Genomic DNA, 25,639 nt, shown 5'->3' with positions numbered 1-25,639 from the left:
AAAAAGAAAATTAAAACAAATTTAAGAACTTTGGTCCCTGTGGCAGTGTACCTTGAACGCTGGCAGCATTTTGCCGCCGTATTGCTATACTTATTCGTTGAGCCAAGAAAGTATCAGCTCTGGGGTCGCCGGTACTATCTACCAGGTGCCAACTTTAATCTTTTATTAATGCCTGAGCACTTGAACCCCACGGCTCAAGAGTCTCTACTCCAATGGGAACAAAATCTAAGGTGGAGGATACTCTTATATTTGAGCCGTTCATTATTTTTCCCCTGCTCTGCGGCTGCCCTAGAATTTTGCTTGTGCGAGGGAGGCGAGACGGGGCTAACGTGTCCACACAAGTAGCATCCCATACCAAAGCTCGTCCCATCTACCAAGGGATCAATGACATCCTATCCGGCCGCTTGCCATCAACACTAGCGAAGCCAGTTAGGGCTCATTTACACGAGCGGCACGATGGCGACGGCAAAACAACTGCACTCGTCGATGCGTCAACGACAGCCGTCGACATGTCGAAATGGAACCTCTACGGCAGCCGTCGTCGACTCTCTTTATCTGTTCAAAGAGCGTCGACGAGAGCAAGTTGCAAAATGAATTCCGAAGAAACTGTTATTGCTTTTACTCCGTCGACGTCGACAAAAACGAAAAAGAAACACACGTACATTATACAAGAAATATTAATGAATATAGAAGAAGATGGACATTTTTTCACATACAGCCCACGCTCTGTTTTTTTAATGTTTTATTACTGTACTCTTGTCGTTTGTAATTCCATATAGAGCATTTTTCTTTACTGCCACAATAAGCAATACAACATCACTGCTGTCATTGCGGATCATTTTATAAAATCGAAACGCGTGTGCGGAGTGCACACAGTAAACAGCTATTTGCAGTGACAAAATGGCGGACCCGGCACGATACAAACACAAACAACCGCAAACGTCGACGACTACCGCTGATGCGTTGACGGCTGCCGCCGACAAGTACAGTTGCTCTGCCGTCGGCATCGTGCTGCTTCTGTAAATGAGCCCTAACTGGCTCAGCTCGAGAAAAAAATAGATCAGCCCTTAACACATAGGGACGAGGCAGCCGCTGAATCAATTCAGTATGAGACGGACGAAGAAGAACTGGCTAAAGAAACGGAATGGGTGCGACAAAAAAGCAGAAAGAAAAGGAAACTAAACACCTCCCCTTCCCCCTTGAAAGAAGTTATTTGTAATAAATTAACCAAAGAAAAGCCTAAAAAGTAACCCCTTCCACCCCCGATTATTGTCGAAAATGTAATTGAATACCAATCATTCTACGATTCTTTACTTAAAAAAGAATTGAATAAAGACTCGTTCACAGTAAAAATGCTTAGAAATGGATCGGTGAAGATTAACACCAATAGTGAAGCTACCTACAGAGTTATCACAAAACATTTTAAAGATGAAGATGCCTCGTGGTACTCTTACGAAAACAAGCAGAGCAGGCCAATAAGAGTAATGGCAAAAAATCAGCATGCTTCTTGCAAGCCTGAAAGGATAGTTGAAGACCTCATTAGCCAAGGATTTAAAATTTTAGACGCAGCCGTCAAATATAGCTGGAAAACCAAAGGCTGTGTAGTAGCAAAAGAATTACAGAAAATGAGAAATGTCTTAAAATAAAAATCAATAATAGAAACGGACAAATCGGTAAAACCAGCAAAATTAGTTTCCAAAACTGTTTCCTTTGCCCAGGTAACTAAAGGTCCTAAGACTCTATCCCCAACACAACAAAATGAGATAGCTAGCACAGGCATGGATGAAAAGATTAACACCATACTTTCATTATTGACATCCTTTGATGAAAGACTTAAAAAACTAGAAAGCGGCACCAAAATAGCTGCTCCCAAACGTCTTAAGCAATGATGGCTTTAAAAATAATGGCATGGAATGCTAATGGGCTTTTAAAACACCAAAGAGAACTTCAGATAATTCTTAAACATGAAAACATTGACATCTTCTTGGTATCGGAAACACATTTTACCAGGGAGTCATACATTCAATTAAAAGGATATAATGCCTACCATGCTCTTCACCCAAGTAATTAATCCAGTGGGGGAAGTACAGTTATAATAAAGGATAGCTTAAAACACCATGAGGTCTTTAAATATGAAAAAGAGCATATACAGGCTGTGGCTGTGAGCCTATCAATGAAGCGGTATCCATTAACAATATCATCTATTTACTGCCCACCAAGACACGCACTTAAGTACGACCAGTACAAAACCCTGCTAGAAAGTCTCGGAAATAGATTTGTGTTGGGAGGCGACTTCAATGCAAAACATACCTACTGGGGATCAAGATTAATATCGACCAAAGGAGAACTGTTCAATGCTATGAAAGATTTGAGATGTGATGCCATTTCGACAGGAAGGCCCACATACAGACAAGAATAAAATACCAGATCTTATAGATTTCTTCATATTTAGAGAAGTATCACCAAATGTTCTCCAAATAGAGGAAGCCTATGATATGAACTCAGATCACTCACCAATCTTACAATTGGCGAAGACCCTATAAAGCGAAAACTGAATCCATCTCTCGTGAACACGCATACGGACTGGGACAGCTTCAAAATTTATCTTGTCAATATGGTAGACCTTAGAGTACCTTTAAAGACTGAGGAACAATTAGATTTAGAAGTCAATAAATTTACAAAGAACATCCAACAAGCTGCTTGGAGTAATACTCCAAAATTTAAGAAAAAGGTACAAAACAACTACTTCCCAGAAGAGATAAAAAATCTGATAATGACAAAACGAACTCAAAGAAAAAGGTGGCATTCCACAAGATGTCCAGAAGACAAAAAACATCTGAATAACCTCACTAAACAACTGAGGAGAGAGATTAAAATACATAAAGATACTTCAATAAAGAGATACCTAAACCAATTAACTTCTGATGGTTCCACCGACTACTCCATCTGGAAAGCGATAAAAATATTAAAAAACCTACAACACATATTCCTCCCTTACGAGAGTCTAATGGGAATTGGGCTGGAAGTAACATACAAAAAGTTAAGAGGTTTGCTGATCATCTAGAAAATATATTTCAAATCGATGAAGAAGATTCACTTGACTTCGAAGAAATATCGTCAGAAGAGCTAAACATCCGTCTAGTCACACCAAAAGAAGTTTTAAGTGAAATTAAATGTCTAACTAAAAAGAAGGCTCCAGGTTTTGATTTAATTACGGGTGAAGTCCTGCAGCATCTCCCCCCTAAAGCCGTAGTTAAAATGACAACCTTAATTAATGCCTCATTTCGACTTCAATATGTTCCCAATATGTGGAAAGTTGCGGAAGTTATAATGATTCCCAAGCCAGGAAAACCTCCACACGAAGTCACGTCTTACAGGCCAATCTCTCTGTTACCTGTTATAGCAAAGCTATTTGAGAAACTCTTACTCAAACGTCTTAACCCTATTATTGTCAAAAAGCAGCTCATACCAGATTACCAATTCGGTTTTAGAGAAAAACATTCTACCATAGAGCAGGTTCATAGAATCACAAATAATATTGAAAAAGCACTAGAAGAACAAAAAGTCTGCTCCACTGTCTTTATGGATGTAGCTCAGGCATTTGATAAAGTGTGGCATCGAGGACTTGTTCATAAGCTAAGGAAATTACTGCCTCGTCAATTTGCAAATATCCTTGAGTCATATTTAACACAAAGAATGTTTAGGGTACGACAAGAAGATGATTATTCAGAACTAAAAGAAATAAAAGCTGGGGTGCCGCAAGGGAGTGTATTAGGTCCGGTCCTGTACCTCTTAAACACATGCGATATTCCTGATCTAAAAGATAACGTTATCGCGCCCTTTGCCGATGATACTGCTATCATGTCTACGTCGGCTACTGAAAAGGAAGCGGTAATAAAATTACAAAAAGCCATAAATATTGTTGGCTTGTGGACCAAAAAATGGCGGATAAAACTAAATCAGTTCACATAAACTTTTCCAACAAAACATCAAACTACCTGCCAGTATATATGAATAACGTCAAAGTGCCGTTCCAAAATTCAGCTAAGTACCTAGTATGACGCTAGACACCAAACTCCGATGGAAGGTCCATGTTAAAAAGAAACGTGAAGAGTTGGATCTCCGTTACTCTAAATTGTACTGGTTGCTCGAAGGCATTCCACGTTATCAGTACAAAATAAATTATTGATCTACAAACAAGTCCTGACACCTGTATGGACTTATGGTTGCCAACTGTGGGGCTGTACCAGTAATACTAATATCCAAGTAATCCAACGATTCCAAAACAAAGTGCTCAGGGGAATAGTCAATGCTCCCTGGTACATTCGCAATTACGACCTCCATCGGGACCTTAATGTAGAGGACGTCACCACATTAATAAAAAAGACTGCTGGAGCACACGAACATAGGCTCCACCATCACGTGAATGTCGAGGCTATTCAACTCCTTGACACCGCTGACCTAGTGAGAAGATTGAAAAGGATAAAACCATTTGAACTAGTGAACTAGTGTTAGTGAACTTTATTATTAAGTGCTAAACAGTGAATGAAAACAAAAATATATTGAACACAAGAACAGAGTGTCTTCCATTTAAAAGAGACTGTAAGTAGCGTTATTGGACACTTACTTATGATAACAATCCTTTTTAGTAAATTAGGTTAGACTTAAATTACTTATTAGTCTTAAGTTAGGCTAGATCGTAATGTTCCATGATGTCGTAGTAAATACACATGTATATAAAAAAAACGTATTAAATCAGCAAACTCGTAGTTAGTAGAATAAGATGTAAGGATTTTACCCACCAGACTGCCAGATTTGTGAGTAATGTAATCCTAGTACGCAAGATTACGCTAACACGAATAGCGATACTTCGTTCCAAGATGTTTATAATAGATTCCAAAGAAGTTTTTATAAGGGGCTAAAGTGAAGTAGCTACATGTTAAGTTGGGAATGAAAAGACAGAATTTCAATATCAACAGTGCTGTTCAGTGTGCAATAATATCCAGAAGACGGCGAGAAAGATCTTTAAATTTCATATTGTATTTGCGTAGTTTTACATTCCATTCCAAAATGGCCACGTGACAAAGCGTGAATCACGCCTGTCCAAAAGTAGTTTTCTGTAGCTATAGTCGAGTTTTTGCGACGGTTTTGAATAAAAGGAAACACAAAGGTTTAACGCTTATAATTTGGAGTTACTCGCCATTGCAATAATCTAACGACTAGCGGACTAACTCACGCTTCATGCCTACATTTTCTTACAAATTGAACTTTCGATTGACTTCGTGTCAATGAATTTCCTATATTGTTTTTATTATAAAAACAATTTAATATGCCTGAAAACATCTTAGGTATCCATATTATAATTCGTATCTCATGCAATATTCAGTCTTTAACAAGTATGTCAAACTTCATACAGAAAAATCGTTTAACAGCTCTTGAAACTAAATTAAAGTTTCACGTGAACAGAAGCAGAGTATCTTATGTGGAATAAAATACCTGTTTAGAAAAAAAAAAAACTTTTTATTTATCTATTAAAATATATTAGCGCAATTACAGTTCTGAGTAAATAAATTAAAAAAAAAAATTTTTTTTCTAGGCAAAGGTGATTATTTTCATATACATATATATATGTATATCATCTACATAGCTTGCTATAACATACAACTCTTCATAATCTTTTCGTCTCAAGTCTTGTAGCTAATAAACTTGGTAGTAGGCACTTCATGCTTGACCGACAAACGATGTTACCATGGTTACCATATTTTGTTTACATCGAAAATCGTAACCATGGCAACAAAGACAAATAGGATTTATATAATTTCGTTTGTAGTCTGTGCAATATTCACTTTGACTCTTAAACAGTGACCCCAACGTGACCCAATGCTGCCGACAACTGTTTGAGTTGTGCCCTCATCTCAGCTGGGGACATGGATCTACGGGCTCCGATGACTTTGAAGGCATTCAAGTATTCCAGCTCTGAGAATTGGGGGCCTCTTTCGCGTACGGCAGCTATTATTTCCTGAAATGTATTTTTATTTAAGGCAAGTTGTTGGGCTTTAGATTCCGATTTTGTTTACGAGCGAAACTGAGTGTGTGTGGGTGCATGCAAGTTGATGTGTGAGTATAATGTGTAACTACATCATGTAAGAAAGAACTGGGCTCGTAGAAAGTGTCTTCTATACACTGAAATAATCATTTTCTATGGTTTAAAAGCTAAATATCATATCTTACCTCTGGACTGCACGACAATAAATGAAGATAGGCATGCGCTGCATGCAATCCGTCATGAGGCAATTGCAACGCTGCGAGGCAATGCCGCAGTGTTGCCAGCCTATCTCCCGCAGCCCTCCCCCCGATTCCAAGACTGCTCCCTAACCCCCCAGTGGCCCCCAAACCCGCGCGCTCTATACCTTGCCATCGCCACACAACTGCCGATGACATCATCTCACCAATACCGTTCATTATATACTGTTGAGATAAAATATTTCTCTATAACTAAAAGTATATGCCTTAGATCCGTATACCATCCAGATCACCTCCACGTCCATCCACATTTGAGCGCTTATTAAGGCAGTTGTGCCGCGCACCACTACTTTGTGGAACCAGCTGCCCGCTGAAGTTTTTCCAAACCAATTCGATATAGGCCGGCAACGCACTTTCGAGCCTTCTGGCAATGTAAGTGTCTATAGGCGGCGGTATCACTTAACATCGTCAGGTCAACGTCCTGACAAACCGGCAAGATTGCCTGATGTTTGTTGTTGTAATAGGCAAGTAGGCGATCAGCCTTCTGTGCCTGACACACGCCGTCGACATTTTGCGTGTAAGTTTCCTCCTCAGGTTTTCTATTACCGTATTTATTTCCAAGTAGTACAAAGGAGGTTCAAAAAATAAAAATCATATAAATCTAAAACTCATGTGTGCCAGTTTTGAGTTGAAAATCTCCCGGAATCTTGCCAGACTGCCAAATTTTATGTTAGCACAGAACAGATTACTTTTCCTACACATCTCTTTTTATCCTTTTTCATCCCAAGTCTGTATTAAAACGTAAACACTCATTATACACTGATTTTTCATTCCGTAGAATTGTGACATTTCATAAGTGTTGCTACTTATAAAATTCTCCACGGAAAAAGGGACAAAATATTTGACAAAAATTAGGGTAACGAAATAAAATGCACGGTATTTTGTATGTTTAACCTACAAAAACGTGAACCTTCCTTAAAAATCAGAGTATAGTATTTCCAATGGTTGAACGGTGTAAAGGAATATGACTCACCGCAAGCCTGACAGGAGCCAATATAGTGGAGGCTCTCTCGTGGAACCTCAGGAGGCTCGAGGCCAAACGGGCCACTCCCCCCGCCTCACCACTCTCCCCACCGTCGGGCCTCTCCTCCCACTCTTGGCCCAAGTAGTGGAAGCATTCGATGCGCATCTGGTACAAGTGTTATCAAATGACAATGAAACATTTCAGTTGGGAGACGTAAATGTAAAGTTGCGGAGAAAAGTTAAAAGTGTTTTTTATTCAGGTAAAACTCTGTATGCTTTCGGGGGGCTTATCACAATTAAGCTGCAATTAAAAAAAAAAACCCTTACCTCCAAATGCAAGAAAAGCAGACACTTGTTTGCGATCTCATCGAAGATGGACGCGGCCGCGTAGAGATCGTTCACAGATTTATCTCCGAGATGTAGAACGCCACCCGCACTTAACACATTTGGAAGATTGCGGATGTTCGAACTGATCCACTCCTGTAAAAAAAAATGATTTACTTCTCCATTGAATTGGCATTTAACTACGATTTTTCCTACGAGATAAGCAAATTTTTTTGGAAACAAACACCGATCACCCATCATAGACAACGCAAACTCACACGTAATCTAGCCAAAAAACACAGTCACAGTTAACCACTTTTTTTTAAACAAAATTTGTATTTGTATTGTCTTTTATTAAAATAACTTTCACACATTTAAAGAAAACACTTTGTCAACGGATTGGAGCTATGTATTATCATAAACTTAAAATTACTTTACATACGGTGACCATACACGCTGTAAAGCACGCGAAACGTTGGATTTTTTTTTAATTATCTAAAACAATTTTAAGTTTATGATAATACATAGCTTCAATTAGTTGAAAAAGTGTTTTCTTTAAAAATTTGTACTATCAATTCCAATCTTTATACATTCATAAACAATCTTCAACCTGTCCTATGCTAAAACGGAAAGTATTTGATCACGATGAAACTGTTATTTGTTTCGTTTGCTAATAAATAGTGTGATACAACTGCGGGAGGCGGGCGAGCGTGTGAGGTGCTAGCGTCTCGTTCATTCACCTGAGGTCACTGACCCCATTACACGCGGTACGTCACTACTTCCGTAGTTGCATACTATTACGAAAATATTACAGTAGAACCCGTTTAAGACGATCACGCTTAATACGATTTCTCGCATAATACGCCAATTTACGCTAGTTTCTGGAACTCCAGACTTATTTTCATACATTTCTTAACGCTTAATACGATTCGTGATCGCGTTTAATACGCCCGAGCCGAGCCGAGAGGTCTAACCGAGCGATCTAACGAGAGCTCCCAGAAAGACTGCAGTGTTTTCCTGGATATTCTTCCATTGATGACAATGTAGCACCGTACGAAATTTAATCACAAAACGAAGCCCTAAGCGATAATGTTGAAGCCGAAGCTGAGTCAACTCCGGTTTTGTCAAACGCCCAGGCGTTATCAGCTGTTAATGATTTAAGACACTATGTAGCTTCTTTGGATCAAAGCGAAAACGCTTTGCAAAAGTTGAATTATGTTGAAAATATTGTAATTACTAATCAATTAAAATCTTTCTGTCAAACTAAAATAAGTTATTTTAAATAATGTAATTATAATTACACAACGTTTTTATGCAATTTATAAATGTATAATTTAACACCTATTTATACCGAAATTAGTACATAATACATAATGGTATGTAGTACGTATCATTTTCCATATCCCGTATAAAACGCTTTCTAGCTTAAGACACGTTTTTGGTATTGGCGAAATCGTCTTAAGCGGGTTTCACTGTATTTCATTTCTTCGATTCGTCATCAACAATATTCTTATTGACAATAGTTTAATAAAAAAATGTATGTACGAGCAAAGATTGTTCATTTTGCTCACTCAGGCTTTCTTAGTTTTATAAGCGTGGCGATTTCCTAAACCGTCAGTTACGCCCCGAGAGTAAATACGCTCTTGTATTGCATTCATTCGTTTCATAGCAATTAACATTTTACTGTTTCGCTTATATTGTGTTGTATGCGAGTGGGTTAATGTAGAGTAAAACCAAAATCCTCTATTAAAGTAAGTGTTATGTAGACATTATTATGTACCGTCAAAATGTCAAAAGAAAAGACTAGTTCACGACATCCTTTTTATTATATACTAACCGACCCCACAGACTTTGTTCTATCAAATAGTTTTGGAACGTGGCAGTTTATTGTTCCTACCTATTTTATAGTTAGCGCAAAAAAATCTCCTGAACAAAACCGTCACCCTTATGATAGGGCAGTGTGTGACGCCCGCTCGGGTGACGAAAGTATCTTCGCTTCCACGAACTTTGGCCATCCTTTTGGGACCCACTAAAAACCCCCAACTAACGAAACGTTAACCCTAAAACGTTTTTATGGGAAACGGAAACGGGCTGTTTTAGGGTTTTCCCGGAAATTATTAGAATTTTTCTCGCCGGTAAAAACCATCTTTAGACTTCAACGAACATTAAAAAACAAGAATTGGTACAGTTGGTCCAGGCGTTGTAGAGTTTGCGATTCTTTTTCTTCAAAAAAGATAAGCTAAGTCGGATAAACAATGTCAACATTATTCCTCCTTGGCCCCTACCCTCCTTTTATAAAGAAATAGCTCATTTTTATATAATTTCAATATTAGCGTCGACAATCTTACCATAGTCTCGGCGAGCACGGCCAGCTCTTCGAGCAAATGGTTATCCACAACCACTTCCCGAATGCTGATTTCTCCATCACCCAAAGAGGTCCCCAAGATCTCCGCTTCACGCTCATAAGCCGCTTTCAACTCCTGAAATTAAAAATATAATGTTTATATTTTATCTATATGTCTTAGATCAGTGGTGGGCAAACTTTTTAATGGCGCGCCACAAAGTTGAGGAATTCCAGAGGAAGGCCAGAATTATAGAAGATGGAAGGATGGAAGAAGAAAATGTATTGTGGTAAAAACTAAAGCTTATAATTATATAAAATTATAAAAACAGTACAAATAGAATCGACTTTTTCCTCTCAACTGTAATTATAAGGGGCCACAAACTATCCGTGCTGACGGACCCTCTTCAGGCCGGATAAATAAGGGCCGTACTTTGCCCATCACTGTTTTAGAGGCTCAACTGATGTTAAGTGATACCGCTACCCGTCGACACCTACATTGCCAGAAAGCTCGCAAGTGCGCTGCAAGCCTTTTAAGAATCGACTTTTTCCTCTCAACTGTAATTATAACGGGCCACAAACTATCCGTGCTGACGGACCCTCTTCAGGCCGGATAAATAAGGGCCGTACTTTGCCCATCACTGTTTTAGAGGCTCAACTGATGTTAAGTGATACCGCTACCCGTCGACACTTACATTGCCAGAAGGCTCGCAAGTGCGTTGCAAGCCTTTTAAGAATCGACTTTTTCCTCTCAACTGTAATTATAACGGGCCACAAACTATCCGTGCTGACGGACCCTCTTCAGGCCGGATAAATAAGGGCCGTACTTTGCCCATCACTGTTTTAGAGGCTCAACTGATGTTAAGTGATACCGCTACCCGTCGACACTTACATTGCCAGAAAGCTCGCAAGTGCGTTGCAAGCCTTTTAAGAATCGACTTTTTCCTCTCAACTGTAATTATAACGGGCCACAAACTATCCGTGCTGACGGACCCTCTTCAGGCCGGATAAATAAGGGCCGTACTTTGCCCATCACTGTTTTAGAGGCTCAACTGATGTTAAGTGATACCGCTACCCGTCGACACTTACATTGCCAGAAAGCTCGCAAGTGCGTTGCAAGCCTTTTAAGAATCGACTTTTTCCTCTCAACTGTAATTATAACGGGCCACAAACTATCCGTGCTGACGGACCCTCTTCAGGCCGGATAAATAAGGGCCGTACTTTGCCCATCACTGTTTTAGAGGCTCAACTGATGTTAAGTGATACCGCTACCCGTGGACACTTACATTGCCAGAAAGCTCGCAAGTGCGTTGCAAGCCTTTTAAGAATTGGCTTTTTTCTAGAAGGACCCCGAGTCGAATTGGTTCGGAATTACTTCAGTTGGTTTCACATAATGTTAAATTAAACTAAAGGAATTAAAGCTGGGTGGTGAGTCAACTAGGGGTAGCGGAGATGTGACGAACAATAAACTTGACTTTCTAAATCAAAGTTACACTTATGTCACCTATAACGTTAACACGGTACCCGGAAACAAAAACCTTATATTAGAATTTATGAGTGTAGTAAAACCTTTTACCTAAGATATATATTTATATACATACTAGCTGCCCCCGCGAACTTCGTTTCTCCTTAATGTGGTTTTAGTTTAGCCTTAATACCGTGACACGAAAGAATAATTTCACTATATTCTCGTCGCTATAATTTGAATTTGATTTACACTTCGGTCTAAGCAACACGTGGTTGGCTATGCTAACACCAAAAATCAAAAAAGTTTATACCTTAGCCTCAATAACACGTGGTAATCATGATATTGAATTGTAGCTTATATGACGTTTGTCGGTTTACCATAGCAGTGCCATCTATTGATTACTTACTCAATCCAGTGGAAAAGTATCTTTTGGAGTTAACAGATAATTGTGACTGTCAATTACAGATCCGAGCTATCCTATCTCTTAAGTTGGAGCAGACTGCTCACGGTGTGCCAATTTAATTAAAATCGGTTGAGTAGTTTAGGAGTCCATCGCGGACAAACATCGTGACAGGAGATTTATATATATTAAGATGTAAATTAACTAATGTGCGGTTACGTAACTCTCGTTAATTGATATATGCTATAACCTCGCGAGGGCGATGCCGTCCTATTAAGAATTGGTACGCTTAATGAAGTCATAACCATAATGTCATACAACCGAACTATTGAATTAAATCCATCTGGAATCAAATCACCTTTTGCATGGGCGTGTCCTTCTGATCGTGCAAGAGACGATAGTTGGGCAGCGCCTGCAGGAATCGCACGATGTCATCGTCTGCCAGCCAACGCGCTGCCCGCGAGGGCGGCCCAGGCGTCAGGCGGCTGTGGGCGCTGCGTGCGTGGACTGCTAGGGTGCCTGGACGAGAAATATTTTTCTTTATGATATATAATTAAACATTTGTATATTAAAATAGATCAAAAATAAATATAGGAACATACCTATAGCGGCTTCGGCGGCTCGAACCAAGGACAGGCCGCCACAAGCGCCGGCTCGTCGAGCGGCCGTCGAGCAGACTTCCACCGCGGCCCAAGCGCGCGAACAACTCGCGAAAACTACGCGCTGTTCGCCGCTTAATTGACAATTATACGACATATTGGAACTAATGATTACATTTTAAATATAAACCACTAAGCAAACACGATAATGTCGAAATAAAAGAAATGTTATTAAATATTAACTCTGCGAACATTAAAAGATGTCGAACACATATCTCAAACCAGATACAAGAAAAGGAAAAATAAAATATATATATATGAAGAGTCTACTACAAATTCGCAATTTCGGCAAAAATAACACAATATTAATGATTTGCCCTCATTTAAACTTAGACGAATTCCACTTTTTATTGACATATATAATTATATAAAGTGATGAAAACAGTTAAAGAACTAATATAATTTATATTAAAAAAGAATTGAGTTTCAGTTTGAAGACTTTTTCAAACAACAAACAACTCGCCATATTAGAAGCAGAAAAAGTAGTTTGTCTTCTTAAAAATATATTAGACAATTCATATTAAGCCTCGAACCCAAACCGACAAACTGAATCAAATAAAAAATGTCTATACGTTGTGGCATCACTGCTTGTAGTCACTAAGTATTATCACTGACCTATTTATAATAATAAATTACTAAATAAATAGAGGCCTTACGCGGCGTTAGTCGCGAGGGTCCTCTCCCTCCAGGCAGAGGCCTCCCTCATAGCAGCCTCGATGGTGACTCGGGCTTCGGCCACGAGGCGCTCGCTCTCGCCCCAACGCACGTAGTCCGTTATGAAAGCGCCAAGGGAACATTCGCCTCCGCTGAACAAGTCACAAAACTATAACATCCCTATACCTAACTTGTGTGTAAGTGGTCATATTTGGAACTAAATGGGTTTGCCATTTAGTTCCAAATATGACCACTTTTTAATTTTATGTGTTATCAAGCGTTTTTATCTAAAAGAAATTGTATGCTTTCAAAACATGTGTCAAAAATCGTCTTTAATTAAAAAAAAAACCTCAAGTGTTTTGAAGAGGAACTTCATCATGTCTTGTATTATAAATAAATAAGGAACAACTCACCCAGGCTTCTCTAGATTGGTACACAAGGCGTGTAAGGCCGGCAAAATCGCATGAAGTAAGGCCGGATGCGGAGGGCACACCAAGGGGTAGCGCTGCCTGCGAGTCAAAGGACCACTTGACACCGGAGTGGCGGCTGCTGCAATAAGCATCACCAGTATTCAGGGTCAGCTTGAGAAAGCGAGAACCAGCCTCATAGAATGGAAATGGTCACGTTACAAGTTTGCGATCGTTAATGGCCCACGGTCAATAACACCAATTACATTGTTTCTTAACCATCAAAAAAAAATGTCAAAAATGATTTATTCATATAGGTAACACACTGTACACTTATGAACGTCAATAAAAAAGAAATATACATTACATGCTTCTAATTTTACATTTACTGCCAGTTCTCAATTCAAGGCCGTAGAACGGAAGAGAAGAACTGGCAATAAACTCTCCGCCACTCCTTTTAATCGCCAAGTTTTTTTTGTATTACACTACGTTTGTAAGGAGCTGCAACTATCACACCATACTCCTATGACATCAGCAGGAGGCATGGTGAAATAGGAGCACGCACTTATATTCTCGTGGGAACAACACGCAAATACATAGTAGAAACTACTAACATCACCGCATACACGAATACAAGTAGGATTAGTCACTGTAAGTAGCACCCGGTCACGAGTATGACGCATGGCCAGCCATCGCCCCCCTCGCCACATTTTAGGGAGAGAGCTAACCCGACGCATGGACGCCGCTACAAGCATTTAAAAAGGAGAACAGAATAACTTAAATATCTATTGGCTGTGTGTTATAGGAGATGTTACTTAATAGCAGAAAAATAATACTTAACACTTTAACTGTTGTCCACGTATTCAGTACGCATTTTTTTTTAGTTTTTTAAGTTTGAGTTTTCAAATGACGTCTCTGGCACGTTATTACTCCAACTGCGAGAGCTTAATGACAACCACTCGGCGCAGTTATATTTCAACTATCAGACCCTAGACCTAGACCTAGATTAAAATGTAAAATACGACCATTATATAATACAAATATAGACCATAAATAAATTTGTCAGCAATATCCGCAAATAGCACCGGCGCACCAAGAAAGGCGGCTATATAATAACGGGGCAATCGCGTAGGAAAACCTGCAAAAAATGCAAATGTGTTGCCGTCCTTTTAGGAATTAGTACGCTCTTTTCTCGAAGCACCCTAAGATGCGATTAAAAAGAGTGGCGGAGAGTTTATTGCCGGTTCTTCTCTTCCGTTCTACGTCCTTGATTTGAGAACTGGCAGTCAATGTAAAATTAGAAGCATTTATATTTCTTTTTTTGACGTTCATAAGTGTACATTGTGCTACCTATATGATTTTTGACTTTGACTTTAATATTTTTTTTCTGATTCTCCAAACTTTGAAGAATTATCAGGACGTGTAAGTAAATTCAATGCTACTGTAATAAATACAGAGAGGTAGATCGTAAAAATATGGACCGCTGTCACATGTCTTCGTGGGAGACGACCACAAATAAGCCTAAGCACAAGCGTAAAAGCAGCAAGGTCCACCTCCGTCACTTGAGTATGGCAAGAGATACCAAGTGGTGTTTTGGGTGCTTTAAGGATCGACCTTTGTGAACAGAGAGGACGATGCGTACTTAGGATGGCGTGAACAGTATGAAAGATATATATATCGCGAAATAAGCGTGAATTTTATGTACATATAGTATGTATTCCATCGTTGGCTATATCTTTATTATAATTGATTTTTGTTATATGTAATTTGTTAGCTGTAGTTTTTCAAACACAAAAATAATGCTTTTTTACATTATTATATAGTATTGCCTTTTGTTAACATAGCTTTTACACATTAAGAAAACACTTTTTAAACGGATTGAAGCTATGTATTATTATTATAAACTTATAATTATTTACATAATTTTAAATTTAAATGTTTTTTTCTCCGACGTCTCGCGTGCTTTACAGCTTTTAGCTGTAAAAAAATTAAATTTAAAATGATGTAAACAATTATAAGTTTATAATCATAATATATAGCTTTAACCCGTTTCAAAAGTGTTTTCTTAATTTATCTTTGTATTCTATATATCCTATATCTTAGCTAAATTCAGTACCATCGATCGGAACCTTTGCGCTTCTTCGTCGCTCGTATGGTCCTTTCCATACAGTTGTCTTTAAACTCCACCTTTTATCTGTGTATATGCCCTGCCCATTGCCACTTTTGTTTTTCGTCTTATTTTTTATCTTATCTTTTAATTTTATGTAATTTTCTTATTTTCAGCTGGTATGGTATTAGTTTAGTTTTTATTTTTGTTTTGTAAATCCACGTTTGGCAGCCGTTTGTGAGAGTAAACCTTCTCCTTTCTTGGCGATTCCTTAAGGTCTCCGCAGTTAGGCTATGGAATTCACTTCCCGTCCCTATTCGCTTAGCTCCTTCTTTATCTTCCTTTAAATTTCTTCCGTACAAACATTACCTGTCCACATTGTATCCCGAACTTTCTTACTAACTACTAACTGACGTGAGACTTATCTTAAATTATCGTGATTTATGTGTCTTTTTACTCTTTAATGTATCTTTAATATTTTATTCCTGTTTAGTTTTTGTCTTAATAACTGTGTATAACATGTATTTTTGCACTTCTTGCCTATCTTATGTAATTTAATACATTTTTTCTTTACTCACAGTGGTTGCCTGGAAGGTCGCTCGAAAGCGATAAGGCCGCCAGTTGCCGTCCTTTTGATTTAATTATGTTAAAAAAAAAACTGTAGTGTAACGAAGTGTTAATAAATTAAAATAGATAAGATACAGGTGTCAAACGAATGACAGATTAGAATTATGACTGAAAAAAAAATGACATTTCGATAAAGAGTCTACAACATACCAGTAAGTCTAAACAGCTTGTCGCGTCGCCTTTGCGGCCTTTTCTTAGCAAAATAGTCTGATAGCTTCAATTCAGGGGCCACCGTTTCTGTGGCCAATGTCCGCGAACCAGTCAAATTCACGCTCTCTATCTCTAAGTATTCCGTTAGGAGTAGTTGCATCTGTGAAAGTAATAAAAAAATACTACCAATAACGTGGTGGTACAATTTCAGGGGGGGAGGGGGGAACGGTTCTAATCGTACGACCGACCAGGCTCCAGATGATAAACCACTTCTTATATGGAAACTGTATTAGTTTTATAACAAACTCCCAAGGGAAATTAGTTAATATTAAATCAATAAAGCTTTTTATAAATTTGACGAATATTTAATGGTCCTAATCTTTGGGATTGATTTGCTCCAGTTCAAACGATTTGTATGACTCAAAACTTGGCGATTAAAAAGAGTGGCAGAGAGTTTCTTGCCAGTTCTTCTGGCCCGATTGACTTGCGAACTGGTAGTCTAGTGTAAATTTGGAATTAATTTAACCTCTTTTCTGTTGTTCTTCATTAGTGTACTTTGAATAAAGTTATTTTGATTTTGAGTTTGAAAACTCAGTAGTATTCAGTCGTAAGGGCTCAGTACGAAATTATGAAATAGAGGGTGTAACTATAATTGGCAAAAAGGTAATAAAAATAAAAATGCATTTATAAATATTTCTTTTAAGCCATTTTTTTTTAAATTGTCGACTTATTAATAAGCTCAAGTTTTTAGAAGATGGGGTTTTTGGTAGGCTAAAAGGCCGGCAACGCACTTGCGAGAGTGGCGATTTAAATTAGTAGAGGCTATATAACTTATTAAGATAGGAACATGTATATCAAGGTCAACTTTTAACAGACTTAATCAAATTCGTTATCATTGGAATATGCTTGGAATTAAATATTACAATTTTGCCTTAATCTTTAAATATTTGATACACAAATTCCATCAAAATCGATGTAGTAGTTTTTGGCTATCTTCGCATTTGTCAGATAAGTGAATATATGTGTGTTAACATACCACTTGCTGTACAGCGCTCCAGTAGTGATGTTCAGTGTGAAGGCAGGAGTCCGGGATTTTGTGTTTCTGAAGCGACGCACGCCAGACTTGGATTAATCTTTAACACAAAAGTTAACCATAAAGTGACACTGAGACATGTTTTTTCATACGTTCAACTGGCGTTCATCGATTTAGCCTCTATTATTGAAGTTATACTTCTTTTGGCGCGTTAGGGAAAAATGATGAGAGTAAATTTTTACGATGCGCACGCACACCGTCACAAAAAACCGACACCCAGAAGTTAGAAAAATCAACATTTTAAAATAAAGAATGTCAATTTCTTTAATTATGTAGAAATATTTATACCTTTTTTCTATTGTTAGTGTCGATTTTCTACAAACGTAGAATAAAATGTACGCCAAGGAAGTATAACTTCTAAGGCGTGTACAAAGGTACACACACTTGTACAGTACACGGTAAATAACAACCTTTTTTTATTATACGAATATGAAGAATTGTACAAATAGACTCAAAAACTATGCAGATTTCCAAAATTCTTTCACCATTAGTTTGCTACATGCTCTGATGCCATATTTATTTCCAAATTAAAAAAAATCAAACGAATCTGGCTTGTGTCACTAATCATATTAATAACTTAAACTTTTACTTAAACTGGCTTAGATTAGAACAGTTAGATTAAATTATTCAAACTTAATGTTATAAAGTGAGACACGCTAAAACTATGTTGCCGGCCTATAATTACCAAAAATACCTCTTATTCCTCATCCCGCAGGCCTTGAACTCATCTCCCAAACAAGTAACGAGCCTCGCGAGCGGTCTACCCGTCTCTGTCACACCTTCCTCGGAAACGTCCCCGTCCTCTTCCCCCTCGAAATCCTCAAAGTCATCGTCGATTATACGACGCGACACAGAGTCAATTACTTCCAGAAGTTCCGTCTGAATTTGAACTTTGAATTTCTGCAAATATTATTCCTAATATGTATGTACAGCCTCTAGTGAAGGCTTCGTATGTACAGCCTCTAGTGAAGGCTTCGTATGTACAGCCTCTAGTGAAGGCTTTGTATGTACAGCCTCTAGTGAAGGCTTCGTATGTACAATCTCTAGTAGAGGCTCCGATTGTACAGCCTCTAGTAAAGGCTCCGTATGTACAGGCTATGTGATTAAAGCAACATTTATTTATATATTTATAAAAAAAAATCATGCAGATATTAATGAAAAACAAGACCATAAGTGTTACATACGCTTAGTAATGGCTATTACTGTCCTAATCTATCAATTGAAAAATTCTGCTCAGTCCATTTATGGAGGAGTAATATATCTGTGAGAAATATCACAGAAACAGGAGTTTACACATTATGCACGACAGCCTATCATTTTAGGTTGAATGTCATTTTAAATCGAATCTTAATTCGATCTCACCTCAGTGGCTTCTTTTAGCTGTTCCAAAACGCCAAGTGCTTCCAGCGACATCATTACCGTTGTCTCAAACGTGCGATCGTCCTCGGTGAGGGACGCCTCATACTCCGGTGTGATGTCTTGCAAGTGCGCATCTGTCAATTCTTCGCTCTTTGTTAATTCTAAAAAAAATACATCACCTCAGATAAAATAAACGTCCCAGCTTGTAAAAAAACGAAACACTAAGCCGTTGCCTGTCACTTGTTCCCACAAGGCATTCCTGCCACAAGGTTCGGTCTTAGGACCTACATTGTTCCTTATCTACGGAAATAATATTCATGACTTAGGCCTACACGGCCAGATTACTCAGTATGGAGGTGTTACGTGCCTATTCCATTTTGGACCCTGGAATATGCTTAGACAGCCTAAAAAATTTACAACACACAAATCAAACTAGTGGCCATATATGGCCTGAGCGCATGTCATTGATAATTTATGATTTTTACTGGAATCTAGTACAAAACATGAGTGACACATACATTCACAGGTTTCAGAGTTAAGAGTAGTTAAAGAAGTAGTAACAACCTGCTAATAAGAGAGTAGTTCTGCGACGAGATGATACTCTTCTATTTAGCGGCGTTCGCTCATCCTTGTACACCGCATCACTCAGCCTCCGAACTATCATGTCCACAAGCTCCAACTTCTTGGCCTATTTTTAATTTAAATTTATTTTTATATTAATTACAGAGACTTTATCAATGAGTTGAAAAAGCGCATATTGAAAAAAATACTTTGTAATACGATAATTTCTCAAAAAGGCTGTCACTAATATTTTTTTTAATACAACTAGTGACAGAACTCATAATTATTTAAAGAATCAAACCTGGGATCTCCAATATAAAAGCATAGAATAAACTGAACTTCAGAAGAGAATACAGAATACTGACAGTGTGAATAACTCGTCTCCATGTCAGCAAAGCAAAGTTAAAAGATAATTAATCGAATTTAAAATATTACAATATTATGGTCAGCGATATATTAATTTATTATTAAAAACTGTACCTCCAAATGCTGCGTAGTCGTAGAGAGGGCGTGTACGTGTGGTAAATGCGTGCCTGCCGTTCTCAAAGCGGCCTGCAGCGCGTGCGCACTCGCTACTACGCGTCCACGACTCATCAATTCACGCGCTTCCCGCTCACAAACCACCACACGTTCGCTGTTATATCAATGGGAATACAAAACTTTAAAGCCATGGACCAATATTGTCAAACATTAGTCATTGCATATCAGGCATATATAAGACTTTTTCTCTCTACATTACAGCCACAAGAAAATGAAATTTCATATATAGTGGGCGACCAAAGTCTATTTTACAGTAGTAGTGTTTAGTGCAGACATCTTTTATGTATTGTCTACAGGAAATATAAAATGCTCAGGTAAGGTAGGGTGGACTCAATTTCCGCACTTAGACGCGTAGTCGGTCCGTTGTGCGTAGAAGCCCTGGCTAATTTAGCCAGCCTAACTCCTTCCAGAAGCACAGAAGTCTCCCGGGCACTTCACAGGCTTCGCGGAGCGACCTCACTGTTCCATATAAAATGCTCAATCAAGTAAGGATCTATTATTTAGCAATGAAAACAATTGGAGAATAATGTTCTCCAACAAAATGTTGATAATCTGTTAGCAGATACTAACCTTAATAATTGTAATATATTTTGTAATAGTTTAAACTTACATATCTGTCAACATCTGCAGCGCATGATGGTGTGTTCTGGCATCAGTCCACAGGCGTCTCAAGTCATCTCTTCTGACTCGAAGCAATGCTCTACAAGCAGATAGCCTCGCTTCAGCAGCTGAACAATGCTGGCCCCATGCACTTAGTGCAGTGCCCACAGCAGCAAATTTCTAGAAATAAAGCGTATGAGTCAATATATCAATAAAAAATTAAAATTATACACAGATTGAGCCAAAAGTCCTTAACCAATTAAATATTTAAAGCTTACCATTAAATAATTTTAAAACAAACCAAATTTTAGAATGTGTGGGTGAGTAAGCTTACCTTGCAGTATATTCGCACTGTATATACATTTTAAAATTTAATTTAAAAACTTATATAGTGTAAATTCATACCATATCTACTTTCTACTCTTTAATGTAGTAATACATACTTGCATAACTTCTGTAATCTCATTAGCATGTTCAGCCACTAGCTCATCCAGTCTTGCATCACTTTTTTTATATTCTTTCTCTAATTTAGCCCTCTCTTTCTCTCTTTGTTCATTTGTTTCGCTGCCTGATAATGTCCGAATAACAGACATCAACAAACCACTCTGAAAAGATTATAAAGGCTGATATGTAATCAAAAATCAAAAATTACAAACTTAAATTCATGTACGCGGTAAAACTTTCTTAACTCATCAGTTAAGAAAGTTTAGTATATAAGATTAAAAGAACTTGGTATGTTATCTTTGACTTGATATTGAAATGGGGTACTACTAATAAAAACGGATAACCGCGTCTAGTAAAACCGTGATTGTATTATATAATGCTATGTTATATACAGTCAGATCTTTACTAAACTATTTCACTAATTTTTTTCTTTATAACTTACAGTTTCTTTGCCTTGTTTTACGCCTCTGGGAGGTTTAGTGGGAGGAGAGGATGTCATTTTTTCTTCGGGATAATATAAACCACGGAATATATCAGTTTTGTTAACTAATTAAGAAGTGCAGTAATTTTCAAAATTAACAAGTTTCATTTTAGTTAATATCTTCTATATGATAATATCTCCTTAATTCTGTTTTGGCTTAAATATTTTATTCTGTCTGTCATATGCCGTGTTATCAAATATCTGTCAGTCTTGGTTCGCATAGCCTACTCTTGCCTATATCCTATATCAATATAGAGCCTATATCAATCACAGAAAAATAATATTTTATTTTATTTTTAGTTTTTTAACCCTTGAACACACTTTTTATTTATTTCATTAAGTATTAAAAGTTAATTGATTCGTAAATGAACACAAAAACATATTTGTATATTTTCTTTTAAGTGACGATTTTGATTGTCAAGTTAGTATAGATGTCAAGTTAGTTTGAGTGATTATTATCGTAGAATATCTGTAAATTAAATTTTAAATTTTGAATTCGTATTTCGTAACCGCTTCAATTATAATTTAAATCACTATTCATGTGTTTTTCTTTAAATACAATATTATCGTAATCGATTAACATGGATGAATCCAGTGTAAGTAACAAAACAGAAGCAGATTTATCAGAAGACGAATTAAGTGAACGATATAATTTACTAAAAAAACAATACGATGAACTTACTAGTAACTATGAAGCAATTAATCAAGAAGTTCACGAAACAAAAAGAACCTATCAAACATCACTTGAAATGCAAAGTTTTCTGCAAGCAGATTTAGAGGCATGCAAGCTTGAGGAACAAAAACAAAGACATGAAATTCTTACTCAAATTTCGACATTGCAAGAGGAAATAACGATGTTGCAAAATCAAGGGTCCGAAATATGCGATCGTAACACGGCTGAAATTACAAGATTAAAAAATGAAAATCTTCGGTTGAAGGAAGAGAAAGCTATAGTATGTAGAAACACACCAGAGCGTGACACCAAAGAAGTTGACGAGTTACAACGACAATTATCATCAGTTACACATGAAGCAGCCTCCGTGAAAGCAGAGATAGAAGCAGCAAGGGTAGAAATTGAGTCATGGCGAATCAAGTTTGAGCAACTTGTTACTGAAATAAATGAATTGCGTGCTGCTGCAGATATGCGGAGAGAAGAAATAAAGAATATAAACGACAATGAAACAGTAGCATTAGCCGAGCTAGCGGAAATTAAAGCTATGCTCCATCAAGTTGATTCAGGGGAGCAACCAATAGGTAAAGTTTTTTTTTATTTTTTTTTTTATAAATTATTTATTTCTTATCAGTTTTAAATTTCTATTTAATTTTTCAGCTAAAGGAAACTCTATATTTGCTGAGGTTGATGATAAAAGACAAGAAATAGCTAAAAATATTCTTCAAATGAAACAAAGTAATACAAAGGTATATAATATGGGTATATCTTTCTACTTAATGGGTATGACCCAGTATATTTTACTGTTTTACATACCATTATTTAATCATATATAAAATATATAATGCCATAATAACGTATGGTTACAAAAGCTTGATTGAAAAAAGACTTGTGGCTCTTAGACATTAACATTAGCAACATCTATCAAGTATAAAAATCTCCTAGCCTACCTAAAATAAAATTACTCTGTTGTGTATACTATATAATATTGCAGAATAATTAGGCATTTTGGTAAAAAATTACCTTTTAAACAGATATACACAACTTCTTTTTATTACTAATACAATCTCTACATCTATATTTTTTATTTGCCTTGTTGTAAAAGTAACATTTTTAAATATAATACAATATATTTCACAATTGCATAGGCTTAATCTAAAGAGATAGATGTGTTTGCGTTTTAAATACATAAGTCATTTTCAAATTAACAATCCTTGGTTAAAATTTGAACTGTCCTCAAAATTTTCAGCTGCGACAAGAGATAGCAAGCCGACAGGCAGAGATTGAGACTCTCTTGCATGAGAAGCAAACAATCTGGGAGGAGCAAGCTGGAGCCAATTCTCATTATGATAGAGAATTAATAAGTATGTTCATAAAAATAACTACTCAGTTAGGCTAAGTTTAGCTATATAGACCTCTTCATGATATATAATTTTTTTTAATACTGCCGCTCATTGACACTCACATTGCCAGAAGGCGCGCAAGTGTGTTGCTGGCTTTTCAAGAATTGGTATGTGCTTTTCTTGAAGGACCTTAAGTCAAATTGGTTCGGAAATACTTCAGTGGGAGGCTGGTTCCACATATTACATATCCTGGAAACACTTTAAAACGCATTTTAAGACCTAAACTGATGAAAAAAAATTTTTTCACTTCTCTTCATCATCATTCTGATACTTACAAGTGGGTCAAATTGGGTGTTCTGTAGATAACGGAATTCGATATTACATCCATTAATAAAATATTGCAGTGGTAACCTAAATACTAGCACTCACAGGTGAGTGCTTTCATTAAAACTACTAACTAAATTAGATTGATTATTTTATTAGTGTTAACACTTTAATTTAATGAATATTTTATTCATAATGTAAACTTCAAAGTTATATTTTTATAAGTAACTGGATTGCAGATAGCTACGAAGATCGAATCACACAACTAGAAGCATTGTGTGAGAGACATAGACGTGAGTTGTGCCGTTGGTTTGGGAAACCTGCTGATCCAACTACGCCAGGTTGGCTTCCGGAGCTAATTAATCATTGGAAGTAAGTTTAAGTTTTTTTAAGCGACTTATAATTGTGACAAATTGTGATCTAAAATTTTAGCTCGCACTAGAGTATTGAAAATATAAGATTTCCTATTAGCAGAATAAAAAAATATTATTTCTGAAATACCTACGCACGTTTTTAAATTAATAATAATAAAATCTTAATATCAATACAGACTTGGAATTCACAAACATTCTAAGTATTTTTTTTTTACATAGTTGGTATATTCTTAGCATAACATGTATTTAAAATCTTATTATTAATAATGTTATTAATACAGTTTCTCAAAAAGTGGCGTATTGCAGGGAAGGGACGTATAGCGTTCGGGATTTGGGCACACACTCTTTCCCAACTGTCAAAACAATGTATATTAAAAAAAAAAAAACAACCAAAAAGTTTTTACTAAAAATTCTGACTGAAAACTGTTACTTCTAATCTATAAGTCTGTCATATAGTATGATATTAGTTTTAGTGGGCTTAACATATACTTTTAGTATATATCTTAAAGCATCTTATAGCATCACTTATTGTCTCGACATGCTCACTATACGCTTCCGCCGCATATACATATATTTGTTTCACTCGATTGGCCTATGTGAAACCTTCACACAAGACACCTTCTTTGTATTCATCACAAAATAGTTATAATTTAATCAAAATGACAATTTTATTCATAAAAGTATGCAATAATTTCATCAATGTTTCGTTAATGACGTAGTCATGTTAAAATGACATCCGTAAACCGACTTTAAAGACGACCATTTTTTTCACTAAGAATTATTTACCTCGTTTACTATGCATTGCCCAAAAAGCGCAGGCAGTGTTAGTAGAAAATTACAGGTGTTTTCTAAGCTTATGTTTAATATTACCTTTTTTTCATAAATAAATAGTATCCACTAAATATCTTTATAACAAACATGTCTAAGAAAAAGATTGATGAATTTATTTAGAAATAGCTAGCTGATCTGCCTTCCGCGTCTACCATTCGCTCACGACGTTATACCATCATACAACGTGATAATAAAAAATATATTTTTAAATAATTTTTTTACTATTTTTAGGTCAGAATGTGAATTACTTCGTAGCGAGTTAATGTCTCAAACCCCAGCCAGGATATCCAGCACAGGTCTCATCAAAGAGCTTAGAAGAAAAGTAGCTCTTTTAACATCAGCACAGAAGCAGTCGCCCCAACATGACAATGACAAGAGCGAAGTGACAATATACAGAATGCCGGCTAAAGAAATTAAGAAGTCAGATGTCAAAAAGAAAGTGGCTTTTACCTAAAGAAAAGTTAACATATACTTTCATCCCTTTATAAAAATTTAAAAAATAATTTCTAAGAATAAATATGTCAAATTAGTATTTTTTAATAATTTGTTGATAAACTGTGATAAATGAATTTGGACTTTTACTATCCCCAACAATCCACTTCTGCACAAACTTTTA

General features: G+C 36.9%; 2 protein-coding genes across 2 annotated transcripts; one reads left to right on the top strand and one right to left on the bottom strand.

The window, feature by feature from the left end:
- Window positions 1-5,591: 5,591 nt before the first annotated feature.
- LOC123712130 (exocyst complex component 4) lies at window positions 5,592-21,642 on the bottom strand. The gene is made up of 18 exons (XM_045665101.1): window positions 21,443-21,642; window positions 21,000-21,161; window positions 20,567-20,736; window positions 19,897-20,050; window positions 19,420-19,543; window positions 18,859-19,016; window positions 18,191-18,396; window positions 17,440-17,536; window positions 16,404-16,563; window positions 13,526-13,661; window positions 13,115-13,264; window positions 12,402-12,532; window positions 12,158-12,318; window positions 9,939-10,070; window positions 7,594-7,746; window positions 7,277-7,432; window positions 6,232-6,468; window positions 5,592-6,019 (listed from the first exon to the last, which is right to left on the bottom strand). The coding sequence occupies exons 1-18, from the start codon at window positions 21,497-21,499 to the stop codon at window positions 5,855-5,857; spliced, it is 2,709 nt and encodes a 902-aa protein (XP_045521057.1). The 5' UTR covers window positions 21,500-21,642; the 3' UTR covers window positions 5,592-5,854.
- A 336-nt stretch (window positions 21,643-21,978) lies between these two features.
- LOC123711824 (protein Spindly-like) lies at window positions 21,979-25,541 on the top strand. The gene is made up of 5 exons (XM_045664646.1): window positions 21,979-22,735; window positions 22,812-22,900; window positions 23,401-23,515; window positions 24,058-24,190; window positions 25,255-25,541. The coding sequence occupies exons 1-5, from the start codon at window positions 22,063-22,065 to the stop codon at window positions 25,475-25,477; spliced, it is 1,233 nt and encodes a 410-aa protein (XP_045520602.1). The 5' UTR covers window positions 21,979-22,062; the 3' UTR covers window positions 25,478-25,541.
- Window positions 25,542-25,639: the final 98 nt, after the last annotated feature.

This window comes from Pieris brassicae, chromosome 7 (genome assembly GCF_905147105.1).
Source record: "Pieris brassicae chromosome 7, ilPieBrab1.1, whole genome shotgun sequence".
In the NCBI taxonomy this organism is placed as follows: Eukaryota; Metazoa; Arthropoda; class Insecta; order Lepidoptera; family Pieridae; genus Pieris; species Pieris brassicae.
The sequence above is the reverse complement of the archived record's forward strand: the minus strand, read 5'-3'. Positions and strand labels throughout refer to the sequence as shown.